Source organism: Manacus candei, unplaced genomic scaffold, assembly GCF_025592945.1.
Source record: "Manacus candei isolate 608988 ecotype Guabito, Panama unplaced genomic scaffold, ASM2559294v1 h1tg000035l, whole genome shotgun sequence".
Lineage (NCBI taxonomy): Eukaryota > Metazoa > Chordata > Aves > Passeriformes > Pipridae > Manacus > Manacus candei.
Genome location: NW_026138083.1, coordinates 9,233,607 through 9,252,658, shown reverse-complemented (window position 1 = coordinate 9,252,658; position 19,052 = coordinate 9,233,607). Strand labels below are relative to the sequence as shown.

Here is a 19,052-nt window from a genome sequence, read left to right as displayed (position 1 = left end):
GGGCGGCGCGATCCTCGCACGCGGCGGCCCGAGCTGGCGGCGGGGTCCGGCACGCGCCGCTCCCCGGGTGGTTCCCTGAGGTGGCAATGGCGGGACCCGCGCGGGACCCGCACCGGCTGCGGCCGCCGGGGCGCGGAAGGGCCCAGCGCGACCTCACCACCGCCCACATCGAGTCCTTCAACTACGCCGTCAGCGAGGGCGTGTACCGCGCCGTGCAGGTTCGTGGGGCGGCGGGGGGCGGCTGGTCCGCGCCGTGCCCTGCCCCCGCCGCGCTGACCCGGTGCCGTTGCAGGATGTGCCCCCGGTGGAGTTCGCGCTGAAGGACAGCCGGGTGTTGCTGGCGCTGGTCGGCCTGTCCATCGCCCCCCCCGCCGTGCCGGCCGGGACGGTCTGCCAGGAGAGGAGGGTGTACCCCGCCGAGTGCCGCGGGCTCCGCAGCACCTACCGCGGCAGGATCACCGTAAGTGCCCGCGTCCCACCGCCCGCTCGCTCCGCACACGCGTGTCCCCGTCCGGCGGGGCGGGCCCCGGTCCCAGCCCCGCCCTGCACACGCGTGTCCCGGTCCCGCCCGCACGTCCGGCACGGGCAGGGAGCGGAGCCGGCTGAGCCCCGAGCACGCGTGTCCCCGTCCGGCGGGGCGGCCTCACGCCCCCGAGGGCGGAGCCGGTTGAGCCTTGTGCTGTAGTTAAAGGCCCCTTCCCGGTTCGCAGGTCCCGCGGGGAGAGCGCTGAGAGCGTTTCAGAGAGCGCTGCCCCGCGTGGGGTCTGGGGTGTTGATGATACGTGGGCCTGTTGATGTACGAGCTCACCATACAAACTTCCGCACACGCCAAGCTTGTCGCGGTCCTGGCCCCGCTGCCCTTAGCCCATGTCACCCTAGCCAAGTTCTCTACGCTGTTGTCACATTTACCTTACTAGCAGCCTGTCGATTCGGAAGACCTTGGATGGAGACCCGTGTCATCCCAGGCTGATCATCCAAATCTTGTTTCTGCAGGAATCCAGGTTTCAAAAGCAGCGTTGGTCCCATACAGAAGTCCAGACCTATAAATCTTCTTGTTCACATGTTCATCATTTTTCTGAATTGCTCTGAAATTTGCCTAGAGAGGAATCATGCCCAGCAGATATTTTCCTTTGCACTATGAAAAGATTTCACATTGCTGTTTTCTGTTAAAATTGTGTCATTGTGTCTGAGCTGATTGCTTACATGAAGCACCTGGTACAAGGGAATGCTTGTTTGGAATCTTAGCTTTTTAGGTTTTTAATTTGTCCAGAACCTTACACCTTACATGCTAAAAGCCACTCTTAAGTGCAGTATCTTACCTGAACATGAAAATGGGGCAGTTGCAGGTTGTTCACAGCTGTATTCCCAGTGGATCTTAGATTTTCCTGAGCTAGAGATGCTTTTATCTTTCACCCCTGAATTATTTCCCATGTCTTTTGTTTCCATTGTCTGTCTGTTTAATCATTTTTGGAATGTTTGGAGCAGTTGGACAGAACAGTTTGCTGTGTCTTGTATGAAAAGGCATTGCCGTGTGCTGGGACAGGTTGGTCTCTCCCACTCTCTGCCTATACACAGCAGCAAGCAGTGAGTAATCATTCCCTGTTTCCACTGTGCTGCTTTAAGCACGTATCCCTCTCCTCAGTTTCATCCTGCAGGTCTCACCTCCCCAAGGTGAGAAGTGAGCCATAGTCTGCTGAGCAGCTGCTCATACGGGAGCCACTTTATACCTGTAGTCATTGTTTAAGATATAGACTGGAACTGTGCAGCAGTCTGTATGTAAGGCTGCACCGTGGATTTAAAGAGGCACAGTAACATTTCATTTTCCTTTCCTAGTAATTTCTAAGACTCAATTTACTCTCTTTAGCTGTTGCCAGGTGTTGAACCAATGTTCTTGTATTGCAGTGCCAGTGTTTCTTTCCTGCATGACAGTAGCTCTTTTAAAGCCTGTCGTTTTGCATATAAAGTTAGGATTGTTTGCTCCCACAGTTCTTCTGCAGACCCACTGCCAGATCTTGTTAGTAAATTTTCTTTCCCACATGCTTTTCTTTCTCACTTTTCAGATCACTCTTGAGCATGCTATGTGAGGAAGTCTTAGGAAAGGTCTCTGCAGGTTGTAGTGCAGATGTGCTTTACTGAGCACTTGCTGTTTTCTTCGTATAACTGTTAACTTCTGAGGTTTCCTTTCCTATCCCATGGCTGCCTTTTTTTACTTAGGCTGCTGTGTTGAAGGATCTGAAAGGCAAAGTAGATAATACCAACCTTGTTCACTCACCTAGCAGCTTCTTTACCTAGCTCTAGACTTGTATGATTTTCTTCTGTAAACCCATGTTGACTGTTTTCCAGAGTATAATCTTTATGCATGTATCTACTAGTTCTGCTTTTTATTATTACTACCATTTTACGATGATAGAAGTCTGTTAAACTGTGGTTGAAACCTATGGTTATATGAAATATACAATTAATATAGCAGAAAATATTAAAAGGGCAACTTAATTTGCTTACTGTTCGTGTTGTATCATTTCAGGCTGACATCAGCTGGTCAGTAAATGGCATGCCACAAGGGACTATCAAACAGCCCTTAGGGTATATTCCTATCATGGTGAAGTCCAAATTGTGCAACCTCTATGGTCTTTCTCCACAAGAGCTCATGCAGCACCATGAGGAGGAAGAGGTAATGAGGATTTTGTGGATCAGGAAAATCTGTATTTCATCTGAGCAGTCTGTCAGGCCAGCTTCTCTTTACAGGGCTTGAGCGTTTATATTTTGTTTCAAGTTTGACGTGCTGTTTTCTCTGTATGAACCTTGATTATGGTGGTTCCATGAAGCAGCTTGAAAAATTTGCAGTCATGGCTGTTGTTGAATACAGGGATCTGTGCAGTGCCGATACCTCTCAACTGCTACCCAGCAACTGAGGGTGCTGTGAGAAGGCCTGTGTGGAGACAAAGATTTGGAGAGCAGGCATTGAAAGACATTTTCATTCCCAGTTATCTTTTGCAGCTTTTTCTTCATCTCCCCAGTAGCATGTCAGCTGCCTGTAATTGCTGCTATTTAGTGCTCCATTTTGCACTCACGAAATGAGTGATCAAACTACAAAAAAAAAAAAAATCAGAAAAATTAGCTTGTAGGTGACCAGATAGAGATGTTTCGCTCTGAAAATCCCTCTGGTTTATAAACTCAAAATGAGAACTTCAGAACATTTATTTTAAAAAGTTAATGTTAGCTCTTCAAAGATGTTCATTTGACCACAAAGGTTTTGGGGATGTTTTTCTTCCTCTGAATTGTGGAACGTGCATCCCTTTCCTTGCACTCTGTGCTACATTTAGACTGCATAAGTCACTAGTAAGGAGTGCAGCCTTTCCAAAAGCAGTGCTGAAACATGTCTTGCTATGTGTTTCCTAGTTAAAACGTGAAGTGCTTGTTTTTACTGTATAATACAGGCATTTTTTTCTTTTACTTAAAGTGCCAGTTCTGAGTTTCTAAGGACATTAAAATATTTTTTTTCTCCTGCCAGGAAATGGGAGGCTACTTTATAATTAATGGCTTAGAAAAAGTTATTAGAATGCTGATTATGACTAGGCGAAATTTCCCTCTTGCAATGACAAGACACAAATGGAAAAACAGAGGCCCTGGTTTCACAGAGTATGGTAAGCTGAACAGTTCCCTGCAGCATCCAGGTGATAACTAGTTGAGGACAAACAGGATTGACCATCTGTAGCTGAATTTTGGTTGTTTGTTTTGTTGTAGCTCTTGTATAGTGTTTATATTTTTTACTACACATAAAAATAAAGGGCAAACAGTATAAGCATGAGGCAGGTGCTTACCCTGTGGGAGCTGTTTAAGATGCCCATGCAGAGTGAGGAGATTATATTCCAGGGCTTGCAGTGTGTGTCACCTTTTGTTTCATGGAGGGTGCAGCTAAAACCCTGTCTTCAGTACAAGTCAGTGTAAACCACTGAACTTGTTTCACTGATTTTGTTTATCCATACTTTGGGGTGGCACATTTAATTTACATGAAGCAGAGTAACTAGGTTCTTGGCTGTCCCCTACCTTTGGTATGTATACTCAGCAAAACCAGTTTAAAACAGAATTAAGCCAGAAAATTTTAAATATGATTTTAGACTCTGGTGTTACCATCTGCTGATTTGACTGGACCATGGTGCTTGAATATACACTGTAGTTCCACACTAGTTTATTTCAAGGCAGTGCTAGATTAAATGGTCCTTCTTGTTTTATTTTTCTTTGTACTGTAGTGAATGGCATGGGACAGGACCAGGGAACACTGCATCAGCATTGCCACCCAAACACCGAGATGTGAAAACTTGACTCAGAGTGCAATAAGGAAGAGTACTTGTGTGTTGCTCTATCTTATAACCAAAGGTTACAGACAGAATACTTGAGGCTTGGATCTTTCTTTTTTTAAAAACTTCATGCATCTTCCAAGCCTCTTAGCAAGTGTGCTGGCTGTTCTGAAACATCGCCCTGCTCTGCTGAGAACTGAATTGAGCTGGTGTGTTTATTTTAAATGGCCCACTGATGCTGAAGTGGGTGATCTACCTTGTGTAGATCTACCTTGTCTCAGCCACCAAGTACCAATGTTTCTCCCATGAATTGTCTCACACCTGCTCAGACACGTCACAGTGATGCAGCCAGTTTTGTACAGCTCACTCTTGTTATTTTTGCAGGAGTAGTGATGCACTGTGTTAAGGATGAGCACACTGCAATAAATATGAACCTTCACTACTTGGAAAATGGCTGTGTCATGGTGAATTTCATTTTTCAGAAAGAGTTGTTCTTCCTCCCCTTGGGATTTGCTCTGAAGGTAAGCAGTGAATGCTTGTGCTTTTTATATTGAATAAATACAGAAGTTCTGCAAAGTATTTTTATTTTAAGTAATGAGAAGAAGATAATTCCATTTTAAGTATTTTCAGTCCTCCTTCGTATTCTGATTGGAAAACAGTCCAAACTGAGTCTATGTCTGTATTGTAACACTCATCTGCAGCAGAGGAAGTGTCTGCAGGGGCAAGAGAGGAGGGGAGAGTCACACAAGGGTTTCATGGTTTTTTGCTAATAAATGATCTGGATGGAGAGCTTGTGGAAAGTTTGCCACTTGCTGTGACAGATCTCAGGAATCTTCTTAGAATAGAATGGCAGCTGAATGTTCAGTGAGTGAACAACAATAAAGTCAGATTGTCCCATGTAAAAGTAAACCGGTGAACTGGCTTCCTTTTTTAAGAAGAAAAATAAAATGCTGTTTCTGATTGGAACGGAAAGCAGTGAAGATCTAGAAGGATCTATTTGAGTACCTTTGATAGATGTAAACTGTTGTTTCAATAGCAGGCAGTTTTCCTTGAGCCAAGACTTCTAAAATTCTTCCCTAAAAGTATGCTTTCTCTAGTAACTGCAGCTGTGTATTTTGCCTACAGCAGCAAAGTCTTAGAGCAAATCAAGAGGCCTGTGACACTACATGATGGAAGCATCATGTAAAATGGCATCACTGAATTCGTATCTTCTTTCAGCCTTCTTTCAACAAATTTTATCTTCGTTTCAACAAAAGCGGCTCCACCGCGCTTCTGTTCCGGCTGTAATTCTGGTTTCTTCTTGCTGTAAAATCATCCCAGTGCTCTCTGTTAGGCAAGAGGCAGCATGTGCTTTGGCTTCTTCCAAATTGTGTGTATCATGATAACCAAGCAGCAGAATTGAGCTTAAATTGTCCTCTTTTATAAAGAAATCTGCCTTAGTGTCTTTTTCATGTGGCCTTCAATTTCTCCTGAACTTTTTGAACCCTACCTACAAATTGTTTACTTAAAGATGAGGCACATTTGTCAGTAAATACAGAAGTCATTGGTGAAACAGCTTATTTGCTTAACCCTAATGTGTAAAAACAAGTAGGAAACCATTATAAAAACAAGAATGTTGGATTTAAATATTAGATTTAGTATGTGAATGAAGTGCTGAAAATAAAGTGGATTCATTCCAACAGCCTTCATCAAAAGGCTGAATTGCCCTTTGGTTCACATGAGAATAAATAGTGGCTTTAGGCAAAGGTGAGTTAAATTCATGTTTCTAAGTAAGCTTGTTCTGTGAAGATATTACCTAAACAAAAGAAGACCTTTAATTTAGAGTGTGCAAGTTTGGAGGTTTTATTTTTTTTTCCTTAAATAACCACTCCTTGTATTGGGAGTACTTGTGATCGTTATCAGGGTATGAATATCCCCTGCATTACTCTCTAAGCACCTCAACTCCACAGCATTTTTCAGTTTGCATTGTGGAAGGGCATTTCCAGAGGACTGAAACCCTAAATTATGGGGTGCCTTAGTTCTTCAGCTGTATTTTATAGACAGATGCTGTGACCTTATTTTTCTGATACACTTCTTTCAGGCATTAGTTAATTTTCCAGACTACCAGATTTTTGAAGAGCTGGTCAAAGGAAAGGAGGATGACACCTTTTTTGTGAACTGCGTTACTGAGATGATGAGAGCGGTGGTGGATGCGGGCTGTTTGACACAGCAGAATGTCCTCGAATACCTGGGAAAGAGCTTCAGAATAAAACTCAACCTTCCTGAGTGGTACAGCAATGAACAGGCTGCAGATTTCATTTTGAGGTATCTATGTATGCGTGTAGGGGTGTATGATGCAGTGTCACTGTATTGAATTTATAGGCAGATGTAAGAGTACTCTGCCATGTTACATCACCCTTTATTTTGATTTTTCACATGTGTGTATAAAACAATAACCAGTGGCCAGTTTTTGATGGGATTCCAGGATATTATGATGATCTGTATTTGTGATGTTCAGAATTGTGTATTTTAATGGATCAACACAGGTATTCCCAAAATGGTTTCAGGAGAGGGTATCAGTTGTTATTTAGATGTAAGTGATGAAAAACATAAATATTGAGGAAGAGAAGGTTAAAGCTAGGTCTGTGACTGCTTGAGGTTCCATATGTTGAACAGAAATACTGCAGATTGTTATCGGTTTCACACAATTGCTGTCAGCTATGAATAATTTTTATCTTTTAAAATGGAATAAAATAGATGCTTTAAAATCTTGCTTCTTCCATGAAATAAGTTAGAAAGCAATGGAAAAATTGCCTTTTAGACTGTCACTGTGACAGGTGTTCAACTAAATATTTTTCTGGTAAAGTAGGTGTTTGTTCTTTGAGAGTCTTTTTAGCTCATGAAAAGGATCATTTGGGATGCCCAAGTCCTTGAGTACTTGTAAATAGGTAAATATTCTATTGGGTGATTTGTTTATGTTTTGGTTTTTCCTGTGAGGTGTTTTTTTTTTCTCTGATATGGTCTGTACACCTTATTTGCCTCAGCTGAGGAGATGGAAGAGGAAGAACAGTGAAACCTTGAATTGGGTTGTACCCTATGTGTAATAAGACAGAACAGTAACTTACCTGGACAGAACCTGCTTTCCGAGTTTTGTCTTGCTTTGCAGTGAAGTTGTGAAGTGAAGGCTTTGGTCAAGGGCAATATCAGTCAGAAGTGAAAAGCCAAAAAAAAAATCTTATGAGTGCTGATGGAAGGCTGTTGCACTTGTGTCTTGGAGAGCAAGTGACCTTAAGTGTCTTGGAAAGCATTTGACCTGCTCTAGTGGGAATTAGGTGTGGCTTTCCTTTTTGTTTGTGCTAGAGTGTTGCTCAGCCCGCAGTTTTCCACGTGTAGGTTGATAGCAGTGGAGATTTGGACTTTCTGTGGCAGGACACTGGTAGTGTTAACAGAAATATTTTGTGGTTTACTACTAGTTTCCAGCTCAGGTTTGGGATGGGGTGCATGTATGTGGATGTGTGTGTGTGTATGATCGGTGTCATAGCTACTGTAAAATAACACAAACCTCGTTTGTTGGCTGGCCCCAAATCAAATAGCTGTTTAAATAAACTATATGCTTATAGGGATATCTAACATGAGAGCTTGTAAAATCAATCTTGCACAAGGTTCAGCTTCTTTTAAGGTGTATCCTTGACAAAACTAGACCCTTAAAATGACAAGTTGATAATTTTTCAGCTCAGTTTCTGGGTTGATATTATTATTTTTATTATTATTTATTGTAATTTTCATTTCACAAAGGGCAACTGCAGAAGCTTGTGCCTTGTTAGGCTTTTTATCCAAAAAAATTGGTTTGTGATTATTTAGAAGAAACTTGAAGAACAACTAGCATGAAGAGATGATGTTAGTTGACCTCCTTCTTTCTCTTCCTTCAGCAAGTGTATCTGCATTCACCTGACAAATAGAACTGAAAAGTTCTACCTGCTCTGTATGATGACCCGGAAGCTGTATGCTTTTGCCAAAGGGGAATGCATGGAGGATAATCCAGATAGTATCATGAATCAAGAGGTTCTTACCCCAGGACAGCTTTTCCTTATGTTCTTAAAGGTAAGATCTTAAAGGATTTAAGCCTGTAAATGTAGCGGCCATCCAGTCCAGACCCCACAGTGACCATGGGGTCAGGAGCAGTGCAGGAGCCAGACTGAAGAGCAGGGAGCCTGGATATGCTGTGAAGGATGAGACAGTTCTGGATGTAATGTTATCAGGCAGCATAGTTGAGGAAGGCTTGGCACTCTCAATATGGGGTACTAAATATGCTGAAAAAAAGCCTGTACAAAACCTGGAATAAAGAGCTTCATAGCATACCAGAGCAAATTAAAGCACCCCATTCAGGGTGGGGAGTCTGAGGTGTTTGAAGAGTGTGTTGAAACAGCATTCTTATGTTGTATCGGTTGATGTGGGAGTGGTTACGATCTGCCTTGTAGCATTGCTGCTTTTTCACATGGCAAATGTGCAAGAAAATAACCAGCCCCAGCCTCCCTCACCTTTCAAAAGTGATGATTCGTGATGTTATCATTACTCTCACATCTTTAAATTCTTTCATGGATCAGAAAGTTGATAGCATGCTTCTGACTTACACAATTAACTTATTACTATACAATTACTATACATACTTATTCCAATTCAATATGAATTCAGAGTATTTCTAGGGATACTTCATTTTAGGATGCAGTGAGGGAATCAGTCCTGTTCAGAAGCTTGATTATCCCATGAAGTTCATTGTGGAATAGCAGTTCTCATCCCCAGCTAAATACTTCCTTGAGTTATTAGATATCTGTACTTTAATCTTTCTTCTCCCCTTTAGCCCAAATTTACTTTAGCATTGTTTTGTTGAAAGACTATTAAAACCTCTCTACTACTTGAGTGGATTGAAAGTGAGTTTGGGGAAGCATTTTAGTGCTATATGTAACAACCACCAGGAACTAGAAAAAGTTGCTTTCCTGCCTAGCCCTGTCAGATCAGCAGGAGAGTGAGCTAACAGCCCCTTTTTTGAATTCAAAGATCCTAAGTAGTCTAAGTCATACCATGTACAGTGTATACAGTGGCTTTTCACCAAGAATTCAAAGCATTGATGGATGTCTCATGTATTTTTCCCAATTTCTTTGCTATCTACAGTCACAATAGTGATTAAATTACAGATAAAATAGAAATCCAGTCCACTATCTCTCATTGTCTCAGCAACATTTAAATATTGTATTCCCATGGCTTTCGAGTTTGTGTATCTAAACGTTTTTTTGCTTTGTCACTGTATTTAGCAGAGTTGTTCTTGTGGTCAGATTATACGTACAGTTTCTTTTTCAGATTTTGTTTGTGCTTTATGGAATTCTGTTATTGTACTGTATTTGCCAGACTCATCACCAGTCTGGATGGAAGTGATTACTAAGCTGTTGGGTGGGTGTCTTCCTTGCAGTTCTGTGTTGACATAGTACCATCAGCGTTTTGATAGAATGAAGTCAGTGTGGGAAATAAGGCTGGAAAACTGTCAGTTCCTTAAAAGTTGTCCATTCTGGCTGATTTCAGAGGACTTCTGTAGCATGTGCAACTGAGGATGAAGTTCTAATAGGAGCCTTTATTTTCCTGTTTTAAATTTAAATCTCTCCCTTTAAACTCTAGGAGAGGCTTGAAACCTGGTTGCAGTCTGTTAAGTTTGTTTTGGAGAAAAGAACGGAAAAAGCAGATATCAGCTTAAACACAGACAGCTTGGTGAAGGCATTCAGCCTGGCACCAGACTTCACCAAGCCATTTGAATATCTTCTTGCAACTGGCAATCTGCGATCTAAAACCGGTAAATCTGCAGGCTTAGGAAGCCTTTTTTATTTTTTCCTGTATTGACAGAATGAGGAACAGCATAAAACTGAGCTCTTAACTGCTTGTAGGCAGACATTGTACACTGTAACTGAATTAGTGGAAGGGGTTTGAGGAAAGATACAGTTGAGGAAAAAGCAGGATTTCTCCTCAGGCATAGGCATTGTGTATGGTATAAAAACAGGTTAGTTATTAAAGCAAAGACTCTATCCACATAAATAGTTGAAACAAAATTTAGCATTGTCTAATACAGCAACTGTATTTTGATTTGTTTCCCCAAAGGTTATTTCTTCTAACTTAGAAGGTGCAATGTAAGACAAAGAAGGGGCATTTGTTAACCAGAACTGCATCCTGAGTCATGTGAGCTTAAGTGGAAAGAAACTGCTTCATTAGTATATTTCAAATTTATCTGATGCTTCCCTAGTATGACAAGGTTGTACTGTTGTAATGGAGTGCCACTAGAAAATGAAATTAGATTAAAAGGCTGCAGAACTTTGGTAGAATGTACCAGCTGCAAATTCCTGGTTGCTTCACTGGGAAATTACTTTCATATGTTTGTGAAAGGAACTGGATTTTAAGCAATAGCTTGCAATTTAAAGTCTCTAGGTCTCTTGTGGGTCACTTAGTTGCGTGTGTACATGTGCCTCTCTTGTTAGGATCCACAGTGAACATCTTTAGGGCTTGTCAGTGAAAAATAAAAAACTGCCTTGTAGTATCATACTGCATTTGTTAAAGCTGGATGACGTCCTGACAAATATCTCAACTTTGTTCCCAAGGCCTGGGCATGTTACAGGACAGTGGTCTCTGTGTGGTGGGGGACAAGCTGAATTTCATCCGCTACCTTTCCCACTTCCGCTGCATACACAGAGGGGCAGCGTTTTCCCAGATGAGAACTACAACTGTGCGCAAGCTGCTGCCCGAATCCTGGGGGTTCCTGTGCCCTGTGGACACCCCAGATGGAGAACCCTGTGGTCTGATGAATCACATGACAGCTGTGTGTGAAATAGTGACAGAGATGGTGCCCGTGACAGACATTCCACCTTTGTTATGTTCCCTAGGTATGTTTTACTGGCTTGATCATTTAATTAAGTAGTCTTCCTTTTTACCTCACTGCCCTGAAAACATGTATCTGGGAAAGGTTCTCCACGTAGCATCACAGCACGCAGTTAAGAAGGTGAAATCAAGTTGAACCTGTACTTACCATGCTTTTGCTTAGTGGTAGGCCTGTCAGCCTTTTGGAGAGTGTAAAGTTCAACATAAATGTCTCTTAGCTGTGTGCTGCAGAGTGAAGATCTTCATTGAAGCACGAGGAATTGCACAGTACAAGGTCTAAGAAACTGGACTAAGCAGGAGTAATGCTCCTGGTGACTTGAATTGCACTGCAGCACACTTGTGATTGCCACGATAATGGGAATCCTTATTTCAATCAGAAAAATGGGAAGGAGAATGGCATTCTTAGTTGTGAATGTTTTGTATTTTCCAATAAATACTCTACAGCTTTGTCCTGAATTTTTTGATGTCTCAGAAAGCTTTTTGGCGCAGATTGAGACTTTGTGCTGAAATAACTTCTGTGTTTTGTTTGCTCTTTTGGCTGTTTCTTCTGTCAACCTCCCCTTCTCGCAGGTGTCACCCCCATTGATGCAACTCCAAGCAAGCCTTATGCAGAGTGCTACAGAGTTGTGTTGGATGGCTCTGTGGTGGGCTGGGTAGAGGGGGAGCTGGCTCCTGAGATTGCAGAAACCCTACGCCGTTTCAAGGTTGTTCTTGCTTTAAATGTTTCTTAACTAAATATCCTCAATATGCAGTGGTCAAAAACAGATATGTTTGGAACTTTTTAGTCTTCCATGTATTTGTTTATCTTTTTTAATCTGGCACAATAAGTTATCTTCGGCTGTATATTGGTATTGGGGTGGGCCTTTCTGTTTTGCTTTTCTATATCCATATGTTTCATTTCTTGGTTTATGAAGTCATAATTTTTAAAACAAACTATTTTTTCTTGGAAAAAAAAGATAGACATATTCTGTCCTTTTCTTGGTGGAGATTTTTCTAAAAGTATTTTTAAGGTCTTTTCTTGTATTTTATTAGTGGCTGCACCTGTGATTGACATTTTTCATAGTGTAATGTGCTGGATGCAGTTTAACTAAACCAGTGCTGGTTTGTGTTTCCAAATTGGTATTTTTTTGCTCAGATAACACAAGAGAAAAGATTTCCTGGACGGGCAGAAGTGGTCCTTATCCCAATGACAGGAAAACCCAGTCTGTATCCTGGATTGTTCATTTTTACTACCCCTTGCCGGATGGTGCGGCCTGTCAGAAACCTGTTCTATGGAAAGAATGAATGGATTGGTACTCTGGAACAGGTCAGGTTTGCATATTTCCGTGTTACAGAGCTTTCTGGCATCAGAAATGGGTTTGGAAAATATTTGCGAAAGGAGCTGAGGATGGGGCATAGGGAGCTTGTGTTGAAGGGCTAGAATAGGTGGCAAAAGGGTTTTTGTCACCTTCTGCTAATTGGTTTCTGGTAAATGTCTTGGATGGACTGTAGAGATCTTTTTGAGATCTTGACATTTGCTGTCAGTATTAATTTTGCGAAGCGTTAGAGGTGAAGGATTGCTGTCTTGTCTGTACTGTGTCACCTTGTGTTACATCGTGTTCTCCAAATTGCTCATGGGCAGCCACACAGGGGATTGCTAGGAAGCTTGCCAATTTGGAACATTTAATATGGGAGACAGAAAGGAGGGCAAGTTACTGCAGTTCTGTATTTCCAGTCTTTCTTTCCTTGCATCTAGTCTGTGATTGGTGATCGGTAGTTTAATAGCTGTCTGATTTTTCTTGCCTGCTAATACACTAAGGTGCAAACGACAACCACGTCTAAAAATTTAATGGATAAAAAGCCATTGGAGACAGCTTTGTTTTGCTTCCTTCCCTTTAAAAGAAGGAAGTGAACAACCATTGTCCAATTCAATGCTTGCAGATCTTCATGAACGTGGCCTCGCTGGAGTCAGAGGTGGTGCCCGGAGTGACCACTCACCAGGAACTCTTCCCTCACAGCATTTTGAGCGTGGTGGCCAACCTCATTCCCTTCTCCGACCACAACCAAAGTCCACGAAACATGTACCAGTGCCAGATGGGTAAGTGCTATAGTACTCAGTGCCACAAGTCTCTGGGCAAGGAAGAGGGTAGAAAAAAACCCTCTCACATGTCTGTTCCAGTGTGTCTTCCCACATACCCAAATAACAGCTCTTCCCAGACATTGTTTTAGCATTAAGGTTGATGAACAGCCATTTTTTCATAGCAAAGCAAATGAAGTCAAGTTAGTCATCTTAGCTGCCTTCCAGTGGGTAGTCCTAAGTTGTTGCACTCATGTTGCCGTCCTTAAGCCTTTAGTAAGTTTTGTGTAGTTTTTCTTAAACAATTAGTTTAGTTTATTCTTAGACTATTTTTCTTAAACATTTTCTTTGTTGTTGTTGATCATATGGAGAAGCGAAGAGCACTGCAGCAGCTGTTTGGTGATGTTAGTGTCTGACAGCTGTGCTGCCAACAGTCCTCCTGTCCCCACAGCTGATGGATAACCTGCTTCTGACTGGTGTCTGCAGTAGGTGCTCTGCAGTACTTAGGGGGAGGTTTCCTTGTCACCTTTTCTCAAGAGTGACAGCTGTCGCAACACCGCAGCTGTTGAGAGGACATTTGCTGGGCATCTGTTGCAAGGGAGTAATACAGCAGTGTGGCAACAGAGTGAGGGTTTTCTGAAAACTACTTGACAAAGATTTAAATGGATTTATTTGGTTGTCTGAAAGAAGTTGGGGTAGGATATGTAGTGGGGTTTCAGTCAGCTGATTTGCGAGAAGCTTATTGAAAAAAAGGCTAAGAGAAAGTGTGTGGGTAGGGGCTTGAGGAGAGCAGGTCTCATTTACCTCATTAACACCTCTAGTATATTGAATTTCTAATGCTAATATTAGAAAGATGTCCTTAAAACACAACCAGTTTCTCATACTTTCCTGAAAGTACCAATGTGACTATGTTTAAAACTCTTTCCTCTCCATTATATTTATACTGCAGGAGCAAATGCTTTTTGGCCTGGAAATATTTAACATGTGCCTCACTATGGGAAACCCTGGGGAGAAGACACAGACACACCTCTCAGAAAAGCAAACCAAACCACAAACAAAAAAATATCCCCAACTAAGCAAAACCAAAACCACCACACCAACCATAGTGAGGATTTTGAAATTGCAGAAAATAAAACAAAATTAAAAATAGTCCTTATAAAATGCTATGAAAGGAATTGAGTATTGTGGTTCATAGAAAATTTATAGCTGGGCTTAGGGCAGTTACTAAATTCCAAGGGGTTTAAGATTGATAATCCCTCTAAAGTTTAAGTATTTCCACCTTTTTTCTTAACAAGATACATGGAGGATGAAATGTACATTAATTTTGATTTGATCCTGAATAAATACAAGTTTCTTTCCTCCTCCTTTCCTCCTTTCCTGTCTTCCTTCTAGGAAAGCAAACCATGGGGTTTCCAGTTTATAACTACAAGGATCGCTCAGATAACAAGCTGTACCACCTTCACACCCCCCAGAGCCCTCTGGTGCGGCCCAGCATGTATGACTATTATGGTATGGACAGCTACCCAGTCGGCACCAATTCAATCGTAGCTGTCATCTCCTACAGCGGCTATGACATGGAAGATGCAATGGTAAGCTACCAAAAGGAGAAATCCTGCTGTTCTCTGAAAGAATTTGATGTGGGGGACTGGGAAGAAGGATGGTACCTAGCTGAGAAGACCCTGCTTTCTGCCTTTGCTAGTCCTCACACTTTTTGGGCAGATTCAGGAGCACACTGGTTAAGTGTTGTTATGGCAGGTAATGCTGGAGGTACTGGGAGTAGAGCAGAGCTCCTTTGTGCAAGACAGTGAGCTTCCAGCATTGAAAAATACTGGGGTTACAGGAGGCTTGAGCCTTTTGGAACAGTGACTTTCTGGGAGGCTTTGTTTAGGAAGGCAGTGTTCCATAATGATCTGATGCTTACCTTGTAAATGCTTTCTTTTTTGAAGAAGTCTTTAACAAGCCTTTGTTTCTTCTTTTTAGATTGTGAATAAATCTTCCTGGCAGAGAGGATTTGCTTTTGGAAGTGTTATCAAGATGGAGAGCATTGACCTTTCCCTTAAAGCCAGCAGGGCAGGCGATAATTTAGTATTTGGCATCAAGCCTGGTGATCCAAATGTTATGGAGAAGCTGGATGCTGACGGACTGCCTTTTGTTGGGTCTATTCTACAGCCCGGAGACCCATTCTACAGCTTCATGAACCTCAACACGGGGGAGACCTTTACAGTGCACTATCCGTAAGTACAGCTTGTCTGTCCTGGCTCTGCTCACCAGGTGGTGAGAGCAGTTGGCCCTTTTTCTCCAGGTGTTCCCTTTTCTCCTGGTGTCCGTGTCTTGACAGAGACCGTGAAGTTCATGCTGTAGACGACTCCCACTCATGCATCACATCTGTTCTCTAAGCCAATTTGTGCTGCAGAGCTGACTTATCCCAAGAGGAGTATCTGAGGCGGGTGAAAAGAAAGCACTTGCAGAAGTGTTTTGCTGTCTCCCAAGGATTGCTGCTCTGCCTACGCCACAGTCACTTTCTGTAGCTTTTTGTCGATTGATTTGCATAAAATGTTCTGTCTAAAAAAAAAACAAACAAAGAAACACCAAACAAAACAAACAAAAAACAAAAACAAACAAACAAAAAACCCCCGAAGTTCCTGATCCCAGAGGCTTGCCAGAAAACCTTGTAAGAAAGTTGTTACAGGATTAGGGGTACAAAGAGCATTTTTATTAACATTGCAGATTCTGCAGAATATTAAAATATGTCAACTATACTCCTCCCTTCCCCTGGAATATTCTAGGGATAAATTTCATAAGATTTTTGAACTTCAGTTGAAAGAAAGGAGGATGCTGGGGCTTTCATTAAAATCCTTTTAATTCTTTCAGGAAAGGAAATCAAAAACGTTGACAAAACCTGATGTATTTAAGTGCATCCTGCACTCCCAGTTGTCCATACAACTTCAGGTTGTCCATGTGTCCCTCTACAGCACTGACAGAGTAGGGATAGTGCTGTGTAATTATTCACATTGTGAAGGCAAATTAGTTTGAGAAGCACTTGGGTGACACAGTAACTGGAATTACTGGGAAGGCCATTGTTTATTGCTCTGTAACAGATGCTGCCCTGGTTGCACTGGGGAGTCTGCTGTGGACTCATAGAATTAGTCAATCTAGTCGCAGAGCAGGACTAAGAGACTCGGCACATTATCATGTGGAGGTCTGTAAGCTCAGCCTCGTCTTCTGGTTCTCCTACCCCATGGTCCAGCTCCCCAGCACTCATGCTAGCCTGGCCTTAGTTAAGATTCCTTATCCAGAGAGCCATTTTACCTCTGTAACATTCAGCTTTTGTTCATTCTCGATCCCCATGAGGTAATTATTTAGTTTTCTACAGAGAGATGAGGCTCCTAGCTTTCAGTCTTGGCTCCTGCTCCCAATTTGCCCCTTACGAGGGAGTTCTCTTTACTGTCCTAAGTGCCTCTTATGCTGCTAGACCATAGGTGTGGGCTTAGGAGGACAGAGCCTTTGACTTCAGAGCCTTTGAACAAGCTTGGAAGAGGCTTATTGTGCTGGTTTTAGCTGGAGTAAAGTTAATTTTCTTCACAGTGGCTAGGATGGGACTGTGTTTTGGAAACTTGAAGCACAGTTTTCTCTCTCTCTTTCTTTTCTTTTCTTTTCTTTTTTTTTTTTTTTTTTTGTGATGGCCTGTGCTGGTTGCATATGGACACAACAAAATAATAGCTTTGAAACAGGAGCTAAACTTGCATACAGGCCTTCCACAAACACTGTGTTCATTAGGACACAGGAGAAAATTAGCCTTGTCTTGGGACAAAATGTATTCCTTAGCCATTGTCTCCAAAATAAGTGGAGAGTTTGGGCTGAAAGCTCTGTAACAACAATTAGCAGACACCCAGCACATGGAATATGGAGGTTGAGGGCTCATCTGGAGAAGGAACACACCCCTGAACAAGGCACTTGTTGGCAAAGCTCACACTTTGCCTTCCCTTTCTGATCTGAACTTTTGTCTCTGCTAAAGAACTGAACCCGGTTCTTTATTTTGGTATTCCATCAATATAGTGTCAATTTATTGGAGGTAGGAAGAAGGACTTGCCATAACGCAAAGGAAATGATGCTGGGATGCAGTTTCTCAGATACAAAGTGTGATACAGATGAACCAGGTTTAAATGATCTTTATTTCAAATCATGGGTGGCATGTGACCTGCTGACCTGGAAGTGGTAGCTGAATGGCATTTGTGAGATGCCCTTATATTGCTTTCTTGCCCTAATTCTTACGCAGTCTGATTACCTTTGCCACTGCATAGTACTTTGAAGAATGGTCGTGTTTCCCAGCTGTCCCAAGGCATTTTATAAGAACTATGAAGTGGTTAAGGTTTTTTGCTCAATTTTCCTTTCCTAGCTAAAAATCATTGACGTGCCTGACACCTTTGCTGTGATTGTTTTTCTGCCTACACAGGAATAAGGAAGTTGGCATTGTAGACAATGTCAGGTTATGCAGTAATGACCGTGGCACTGGGAAATTCAAGAAGGCTTGCATCACTGTGAGGGTTCCCCGAAATCCAACTGTTGGAGACAAATTTGCCAGCCGTCACGGACAGAAAGGTATCCTGAGCCAGCTCTGGCCAGTTGAGGATATGCCATTCACAGAGAATGGGATGGTTCCAGACATCCTCTTCAACCCTCATGGCTTTCCCTCCCGTATGACCATTGGAATGTTGATTGAGAGCATGGCGGGGAAGTCGGCAGCACTGCATGGTGTCTCCTATGATGCCACTCCCTTCACCTTCACAGAGAAGAAGTCCGCTTTGAAATACTTTGGTGAGACTTTAGTGAGCGCAGGTTATAACTTCTTTGGGACAGAAAAGATGTACAGCGGCATCAGCGGCCTGGAGCTGGAGGCAGAGATCTTTGTGGGAGTGGTGTACTATCAGCGCCTGCGCCACATGGTCTCGGACAAGTTCCAGGTGAGAACAACGGGGCCCCGAGATGCTGTCACCAACCAGCCTGTCAAGGGGAGGAACGTGGAAGGTGGGATTCGCTTTGGTGAGATGGAGCGGGATGCTCTGCTGGCTCATGGCACATCTTTCCTGCTGCAAGACCGCCTGTTCAACTGCTCCGATGGCTCCATTGCCTACGTGTGCACAAGCTGTGGCAGCATGACATCTCCTGTGCTGGAGAAACTGCCCCACTCCTCTGTGGCAAGCAGCAGGAGGTACTCCTGCTCAGTCTGCAGCGAGGTGGACACGATTGAGGTTGTCCCTGTGCCCCATGTCTTCCGTTACTTTGTGGCGGAGCTGGCAGCCATGAACATAAAAACAAAGCTCAAGGTGGAGTAGCTTTGTCCTCAGCACAGCAATGCTGCTGCTTGGAGGAGGCACGTGTCATCCTGCCCTTGCCCCTGAGAGTTTCAAGTGTTATGTCAGTCAGTTCTCAGGTTCTTCAAATTTTTGCAAGATTAATTTGACAGTTGTATTGAGATGGGGTGGTCACCAAGCTGTGTGGAGAGGAAACATGGCTCTGTTGAAGTTAATCTGCATTTCCTAAAGGTTCACTAGCTATCAAAAAGTGGTGTATGGAAATCAAGCAATATTGCTGCTCCCACTAGGCTCCTGTGTTGAGAGCGGTGGGATTCTTTGTCCTTTGAGTGCTGGCTGAAGCTGCAGAGGTGAAGAGGTCATAAAACAGCATGAAATGTGGATGCTGAAAATGACAAAAAAATAGATATATTTTGTTTTTTGAAGAAAAATCCTTGAAAAACCTATGCCTTAATGATGGCTATGTGTTAAAGTGATTGGACATGTTTTGTTTTG

General features: G+C 42.7%; 1 protein-coding gene across 1 annotated transcript; it reads left to right on the top strand.

Moving 5' to 3' along the window:
* POLR1B (RNA polymerase I subunit B) lies at positions 1-18,988 on the top strand. The gene is made up of 15 exons (XM_051793034.1): positions 1-218; positions 293-460; positions 2,525-2,671; positions 3,512-3,644; positions 4,683-4,819; positions 6,379-6,602; positions 8,207-8,378; positions 9,945-10,116; positions 10,913-11,194; positions 11,760-11,893; positions 12,325-12,495; positions 13,110-13,266; positions 14,638-14,834; positions 15,226-15,479; positions 17,699-18,988. Exons 1-15 carry the CDS (start codon positions 87-89, stop codon positions 18,576-18,578), a joined length of 3,360 nt encoding a protein of 1,119 aa, XP_051648994.1. The 5' UTR covers positions 1-86; the 3' UTR covers positions 18,579-18,988.
* Positions 18,989-19,052: the final 64 nt, after the last annotated feature.